Source organism: Anarrhichthys ocellatus, unplaced genomic scaffold (genome assembly GCF_004355925.1).
Source record: "Anarrhichthys ocellatus isolate YVR2014 unplaced genomic scaffold, GSC_Weel_1.0 scaffold5, whole genome shotgun sequence".
NCBI lineage: Eukaryota > Metazoa > Chordata > Actinopteri > Perciformes > Anarhichadidae > Anarrhichthys > Anarrhichthys ocellatus.
This window is the reverse complement of record NW_022280035.1, coordinates 14734518-14743185: the sequence shown is the minus strand read 5'-3', so window position 1 is coordinate 14743185 and position 8668 is coordinate 14734518. Positions and strand designations below refer to the sequence as shown.

At 41.3% G+C, this 8668-nt stretch overlaps 1 protein-coding gene across 4 annotated transcripts in view; it reads left to right on the top strand.

Moving 5' to 3' along the window:
* acot7 (acyl-CoA thioesterase 7) overlaps window positions 1-5704 on the top strand; it is a 46320-nt gene extending 40616 nt beyond the window's left edge. For all 4 annotated transcript variants that reach the window (XM_031844637.1, XM_031844636.1, XM_031844639.1 and 1 more), the window contains one exon: window positions 5204-5704. In XM_031844637.1, coding sequence (XP_031700497.1) covers window positions 5204-5302 — 99 coding nt within the window. In that variant the 3' untranslated portion in view covers window positions 5303-5704. The remainder of the gene's footprint in view (window positions 1-5203) is intronic.
* Window positions 5705-8668: the final 2964 nt, after the last annotated feature.

Genomic DNA, 8668 nt, shown 5'->3' with positions numbered 1-8668 from the left:
AGATACTGATGAGATGATGAGGCCCAGATACTGATGAGATGATGAGGTCAAAGAGCTTCAGGAAGAGGAGGCTGTTTGTGTGGCGCAGCTTGACGCAGGGCTGAGCTGTGAGTGGAGCTGGGCCTGGATAAAGGTGGAGGTCTAAACAGACGTGAGTACAGCTTCCTGCTGTCACAGTGTTTTAAATACATTGATAAGGCAGGGTATGCTAAATGCAGCCTTTGCTCCAAGGAGATGAAGTACAGCAACAAGGGCTCACATGTCCTCTCATCACTCTGCCAGACACTGTTCAGTGTAATGACCACAGCCAGTGTACTAACAGTCCCACGTTGCTCTCAAGAACCCTGAAGTAATGAGAGGGTTAAGGTGCCTGTACCTTCATTTCAGCGGGTTGCTAATGTGTATAGATCACAGCTATTATTTTACTCTTGATAAGTTACCTTAGCCAGAGTAGATTATCATTTTCATTTAAATAATTGAACTGGATTGAATGCATATTAATTGCAAATAGAAGATAGGCCACAATTCTAACGGCTGTACAGTAACAGTGGAAGTTAATATGAAGCCATACAGTAACAGGGTTCAATGAAAAAAATTGCACTACAAAAGGGAAAGCAATATGTGCACTAGCTGGATGCTGCTACCTACTAAAGCTCTTATTGATGTGTCAGTGTCAACCAGAGTATATTTATAAATGTTTATTCTTTTAATCAAACTATTGTCTCTCATTCGTTTGTGTCATTTAAGGTATACTGTATGCTTTGGAATTCTCATTGTTAGTTTAAATACTACATTTTCTCACTTTTTCATGTATACACCGAGATTTCACAAAATGTTTGGTCATGGAAATTTGGTTTAAAGTCATGGAAAAGTCATGGAAATCCATTGGTCAAAATGTGTATGAACCCTGGTGGCCGTTTGACCCCATCGGCCAAGGCTCTGATGTCTGACTTTGTCTTGGTCATCTGTGGGTGATATTCAAATGAATAGTTTAAAGTGTTCCAGTATGATTTATTGTGTGTGTGTTATTTTGTATTAGCCACTCTAGTAGCATGGCTCTAGAGATGTCGGTTTACTTCGGTCCCGACGGAAACACCTCAACAGTTATTGGATGGATTGACACAGATGCAGTCATCCAACTCTGCAGCAGCAAATGTTTGCATGCTAACATCTTAAGATGGTCAACAGGGGAGCTATTGTATTTTACACAATGTGGGCCCTCGTTCTTGCCGTGTATGAACTGTTACACATATAGTCACGTTTATTGCAAAGTTATTGCACAATACGTGCTCAGTAATTGCACGTTCATTTTATCGTTAAAATGCTAAAAAGCAATGCGATTGGAGACATCTAAGTTGAAGAAGTAATAAAACAAGCATGACTGCTTTTAGCGGGGGTTCTGCATCAGAGAGTCACCAGCAGCAGGTGATGATCCTGCATAATCATAGTTATTAGACTAGAGCCACTGTGGGAATACCAATTACACGGGGACACCAAAAGGACATTTTGAGCCTAGCATTGAAGTGTCACAGTGGGTTATGTAAACGTGATCCGCATGAGCATAAACATTCCAATGCACGCGTGCAGCTTAGCATGAAATGCACACAAAGTATAAGCCGGACAAATAATGTGCACACATAGACACGTGGACACAACTGTAGAAGCACCAGTGTTAGGGTTTTGTGGATATGTTAGCTGTGATGTTATGGTTCATTAGAACTATTACAGCAAACGAGTAAACAAGCCATTAAATAAGCAAAATTTTCAATCATTAGAAAGGATAATTTACTTTGCATTAGGCTTAAACCAGCATTAAATGTTATGTAGAGTCAGACCGCATTATAGTGCAAGTCTGTCAGTTGGTGAGCATTTGTGTCTCTTCGGACTGGATAATGCTGTTTTCCACTAATAACATGAAGGACTGTTTCTTGGAATGAAAACAATAACTGGAACGCCTGCGTCTTCCTGTAGTTTTGTTTGTGAGATAAGACCGATATCATTAAACTCAGGCGGCAGCGGAAAAACAGTACCTGGAAATATTCTTCTTGGAAACGGGTATATTTTTATGATTATGAAAATGCATTTTGAACCAATGAAAGAGACAACACAAAACAAGTAGCGTATGAGAAATCTCTAATCAATAGAGTTTAAATTATAACTACAAAGTCCAGTGTTTTAATAGTCGGTGCCTACATGAACCTATCCTTCACCTAAACAGTCAGTCTCACATTTTCTGCTGCCAGAATGGTGTCTCCTTTCCTATTGCATCGTAACTTTAGAGGACCATATCTCATATCTTATTAACTTCTTCATTAGCAATATTGAGGTTTACTGTTAAACTGACATGCTTGTTGAACCATTTCAACCTGTAGCTGACTATGGTTTTAAAAGTCTAATTAGATAATGGTTAAGTCCTCGGGGGCCCAAGTGGGAGAGAGATATGAGGGATTTGAAACTATGAGAATAGAAGGCACAAACAGCCTGAGACACTCTTGATTAATACACCATAGACTGCATTTAAATGTAAATGTTCACCCAGTACCAACCTATAGCTAGTCTCACTTTTAAATATGTTGTTGACTTCTTATCATATTACCAACTGACACCTTATTAATAAAAATAAAAATAGCTGTTTTAACTTTTGTAACTGCAGATAGATGCAACAGACCGATAACCATTTTAATATTGTTACTTTTCACAGATTCTTCTGGTCAAATGTAGTCCCATCATCTTACCGTCAGTGTTTTACTTGGATGTGGTTGCATGGCTGCAGTCCCTCTGAACTATTTTTGGGCTTGTAATGAAATCATTTTAAACCAGTGTGTTGTGTCAAATGATGGATGTCTTTGGCACGCACAATAGTTGTGCTAAAGTAGATGATTTATAAACCTCTGTTTGGTTTCAGGCTCCCAAATCACCTCGTCGGGTCTTATCTCAGTAATACTGTAATGACCAGCTCCCGCTACGTTTTCCTGCTTGCAGTCCAATTGGAAATGTTAACTAGTTGCCTAATGTTCCTGTCTAATTAGAGACAGGGTATTATACACAGACTCAAACAACTCAAAAGATATTATAATAATCAAGAAGCCGTAGCTGTCTGCCTCCCAACATGGCCACAGCTAACCATTGGATACCACTTCAAAAGAAAATGCTTGCTTTCTGTGCAGTGATGACACATGGAAAGCATCATATAACTGTTTCTCTGTCACTTGTTACAATATGCAGCAACAAGACATTACCTAAATGCGCTACTTGAACTTGTTATGTTAGTACATATGTCTTATATGATCAGAGAGCAACACTGGTTTTGTATGTAACTGCTGCGCTTCATAACACACAGGGAAAACGGATAGTGTGTGAAAGGCCTCTACGGGTATTACAGTATTTGTTATTTTATTTTAAATCCATGAATTTGCAGTGTGACTGTGTACACAATCAGTGACTTTCACACACTAGAACAAGACTCCACAGTTCCTGATTGTGTACCTTTTAAAATGATATTGTCTGAGCAGCACTTCTGTTTCTGTAAATATTTGAAAATACTGGAACTGTGGTGAAACTTGGTCTCCCTCGCTCTCTTTTTTTTTTTTTTTTTTTTTTTTTTTTTTGGGAAAGTCAATGAACTGGAATTATCCATTACTTTCAGTTGAATGGCAGAAGCAAAATTGACTGAGCAGTATGTTGAGTGTTATATAACCAGCATACAACAAACACACCAATACTACAGCTGCATGCTCCTGAACCAGCTCTGCAGAGATAGATAATCCCACCGCTGTTGTGTTCGTGGCGCAGCGTCACTATTTTAATATTCTCATATTTGTGTCGTGACCCCTATATTTGTCCCTGGCGTGGTGTTTTGTCATATCCGTTCCCACTCTGCTCTCTCCATAAAGTTAAGGCGCCGTCTGTCAGCTTTGCTGAGTGGCAGGTGCTCTTGAATCTGCCACTCACCTGGTGTGTGCAAAGCAAGGAGCCTCCATCTGAACAGCTCATTGACGTCGGTATTAACAGTTTTACATACGAAAACATGCATAGGCCTGTGTGTGTGCGTGCTCACATACAACACACACCCCCACTCCCAAGAACAGTGTGCGGATGAGGGAGTGGGGAAGCGGGCAGCACCATTAAAGTAAGTGTTGACACTGTCACCGGTGGTGGTATTGTTGTTTAAGTCACGAGGTTGCCAGGCAGTGTTAATAAACTGTGCAGGCTATTCCTCCCACGAATCAGCAGCCAAACTGAGCTAAGTGAAGGACAAAGAGAAGAAGTGTTGGTCACAGACTTGAAAGTGCTGCTCAGAATAAAAACAGAAGTGAATAATTGATTCATGTAAATCCAGGAGCTCTTCCCAGAATCCCTAGGTGTGATGATCAATATTTAAAATAATACCAATATATTATGTACGTGGTGTGCTAAAACTGATTGATATATATATATATATAATATGCATACGACACTCTGTTATGGAAGTAGATTATGGTGATACCGTACAGTGCAATCATACAGTAAAAAGCGCTAGGATCCATTTAGCTGGGAGCTGTAAATATTTACATCCATATTCGTGGAACTCTGCGAATTAGTTTGAGTTTCCTTATCATGGTTACAATATTGGTTACGAGATATTTTATCATTTGGTAATATTAGATGATAAGCCAACAGTCACAAAAAATCCTAACAATTATTATTTAGGTAACTTTGACGTAATATTCTCATTAAATTCCATACAATCTGATAGTTGTGCTGCTGATAATGTTAAATTTCACGACCAAAGACCACTGACTGATATCCCAATCCTTATTCCTTACTGCCGGCTTTGCAGAAATATCAAATGTTCTGTAGACGACACATACATTCACAATGCTCTGCGTTGTTTAATATGTTATGACTTAAAAATCATGAAGTTTAAGGAATTTCAAGGGGTTCAGTGTCCTGCAAATGTCTTGCAAATCATCTCATGGGGTTTCATTCAACTTTACCGAGATGTATTCTGCTTCTTTAGTCTCCAATGCAAAGCCTCTCTGAGTTTGTCATTCATTCTGTATTTTATTAAGAAGATGAATGACAATTACAACGGCACAGACTGGTAAATTAGATCAGAGCTTCATGCCCAATGTAATAACCAAAGGGGAAGCATTCCAGTGCACAATATGTGTAAATGATGAATGTGTCTGTTAACTAATCTTCTGTCTTTTTTTGTCTTCAGATTGACGGAGAGGAGGAGCAGAGACGTTTCGATGAAGGCAATGCACGTTACCTCCAGAATAAAGCAAAAAGACTCGCAGATAAGCAGCGCCAGCAGTGACGCCGCTGCTCACCAGAGTAAAAGCGTCTGCAGCAACAGTATCAACCCCACACAGCACATACAGTATGAAGGACATAAAAAACCCCTCCCCTGTTCTGTAACTGTAGAACCCTGTTAAACCCAAACCTGTGATGATTTTTTTCCTGTGCTATGCACCAAAATGTCCACATATGGCTGTATATGTATTTAAGATTGCATCTTTTATTTCGGGAATATTTTGAATGATGTATAAAGACTATTCATGATCCAAAGTGACAGTCTGACTGTAAAAGTAAGATAATTTTATTTTAGGAAGAATTGTAAGTATAAAGACTTCATGTTTGGTGTCAGTGCAAAGCGATAGTCTGAGTGCAAATGATGAATAAGTGAGTGAATAATGATGAATAAAAGATCCAAGCGTGAGTCTGGGGCTCGCCTCACGTCCTTGCTAGTTTGATGAGGATGATGATGATGATGTCATTGTCTTGGGCATGCCTTGGCAGAGAGGGCACACGCTATCCATCTTTTCAGCACAGTGTCTTTCACAGAGAAATCAGGGGAGCTCGGGGGCTTTGACTCAACTCGCATCTCTCCCACGCCCGCCCTTCCCCTTTTCCTCCTCGCCGCTCTCCTCCTCCTCTGCTAGTCTGTCACACTCTGACTCCAGCGATCGCTCTGCCTCAACATTCTCTCCTTTCCCTCTCCTGCTCACCGTCATATCCTCGTCCGTCTCCATTCTCTTGCAACGTCACTTTCTTCCTCTCATTCACTCACTTTGTCCCTCTGTCTCCCCCGGTCTTCTCCCTGTCTCACTCCCTTTGTCTCCACATGAGATGTGAGGACTCATAGAAAGAAATGTATCTGTATGGGCATCTTTCTCCCTGCGTATCGCCCGGGTGTGTGCACGTGTGTACCGAGAAAGATCAGAAGGATGAATCGAGGTCAGCAGCAGCCAGTGGGAGATCCACATCCATATGGCCCTGGGACTGAAAAGGCTGTGATCATTAACCTGCCATGAAAGCTCCTGTTCAAATATTTAGCAAGATTGTTTTTTCATTTGGGTATTTAAAGCTCTCTTAGACTTCAGGAGGAGTAGGTGAGCTTCAATCCTGTGCAACAGATGGTGAAGATTAATTTGAGATCAAAACTAAAGACATTTCAAAGATTAAAGCCCAGTGAGCGAGCTCTATGAAGAACAGAGAGACTCACAGATCTAAACCTCAGCAAAAGGGCTTTTTGTTTGGACCTTTGTTCTTCCTCGTACTGTTGTCTTACACAGACAGAAACTGAATTGTCATTGGTTCTTGAAGGTTATTGTTTTTTTTCCCCTTGGTCCCTCCAGCGCAGTATGTGTGCTTTTTATTTCCCCCATGAAAATGAAGTTAGGCTCAAACTGCACCAGGGGGATATATATATCTATTTTTAACCCCAGTGAAGTCGAGGCATCTTGTGGTAGAAGGAGAGGAGGGAAAACACGGTCCAGGGAGACGGGATCCATCTCAGATGGCAAAGACAAGACTCATGAGCAAATAACATGAGGAAATATGAGCTTATAGAAGAGCATCTGCCTAATGCACAACATCAGCACAAGCATGCCAGAATGCCCCTGTCCAGTGAACGTGCAATTTCCCATCATTCACAAACAATATTCATTACTGTCTTTGGCTGTTGCAGCTGGCAGCAGCTGGCTTTCATAGGGAGAGATGCACTATGGTAACCATGGTTATTTATGTGGAAGAACAGACTTGAAATGGAAGCGATGACATTATCAGAAATAGATGTTTCTCTTCCAGGTAAATCTGCTCTAAATAACTCATGTGTCACAAGTAAATCATGTTTGTGCTTGCTGCTCATGAACTGCAGTATTTATTACGGCGCTATGCATCAGAGGAAGCTGCATGGCGAACTGCTTCTTTCCCCCATCAGAGAATAATGAAACTGAGGCAAAAAAAAGCTGATCTCATGTTTCCTCTCATGTTTTCGCATCTAAATTAGTGAACTAGCAGCCCCCACACATCCTGTATCCCAGTGTAGAGAGACTGACGAGGCTACCTAGAAGATGAATGAGAAAAACCATTTAGGACTCAGAAGGAAGGATAAACGATAAAGCGAGACGACCGCTTTGCATTTTCTCCTCGGCTTGGGAACGTCTCCATCGTCAGTCATTTTCTGACAGCAGGGGCTCTACTTACACACACGAGACAAGACACAGAAACCTGAACCGTGTGCACAGTACACTTCAAGGTTACTCGTGAAAATAAGTCTGTCAATATTTCTATGAAGCACTGCTTCTGTTGAGTTTGTTGGCAGGAGTTTGCAGATGCTCAAAGACGTCAGCCTCACACAGTAAACGGTTAAACAACTCAATGTTTCTTTTTGTTTGTTTGTTGTTGTGCTCCCTGGAACACCTTCACAGAGCAGAGATACAAGTCCTACATTCAGCCATCCTCTGTTATCTGGGCTTGGAGCCAGAAGGGCTTTCCTTGCAGAGGAGTAGGTGATGGGCCGTACTTTGTCTGGCCTGGGACCTCCCTTTTTGTCAGCCACAGGGGATCTTACTGAGCTTAATTAGGCTACCTCTGACCGCAAGGCACACAAAGTCCTCCACACAGAGAGGGGTAAAGGCTGACGGGACGTGGAAATGTAGATCGTAAGAGAGCACATCAGCAGGACATTCAAGTGTTAAAGAGCTGCTCTGTGTGTGTGTGTGTGTGTGTGTGTGTGTGTGTGTGTGTTCGTGTGATGTGATGTGTGATAGTGGAGCTGACGGTGAGAGTGGGGGCAGCCCGGTGCCAGCGGAGCCAGTGGGAGGGAATGCCTTCTGTTACTTTTTACTTCCAGGTCACCTAGCATCACACAGGAGAGGCTAGAGATGGACAGTCTGATTCTCTTAACAAACTCCCCTGTCATGTCGACTCTAATGATGGACATATTGAAGTCAGAAATACAAAAATAAAGCATCCACAACAGGCTACACCTACTCCCTGTCTTTATCCACACACCATTCTACCCAAGATCTTCTCATTTTGTTACATAAGCTTTATCAGAAATTGCTAATATAGAAATATACTTGATTTGTTCTCCGCAAGCCATTCACTGCATGTAGGAGGCCATAATTGATAGATGCCCATTGTAATTCTGTAAATGGATTACTAATTGATGCACCCTCTGACTGATTTGCTGAAGTAGTCCTGACTCACTTTACCCTGACAACTTAATAATGAACATATTCGAGATCAAGGTAGATTCGGACCAGCTCCTCAACTTGCGTAATTCGCTCTAAAGTTAAAAAATACAAATGTGAATCTGCCATCATGAAGAAAAACTTTCCATCTATTGTTCTCTCTCTCTCTCTCTCTCTCTCTCTCTCTCTCTCTCTCTCTCTCT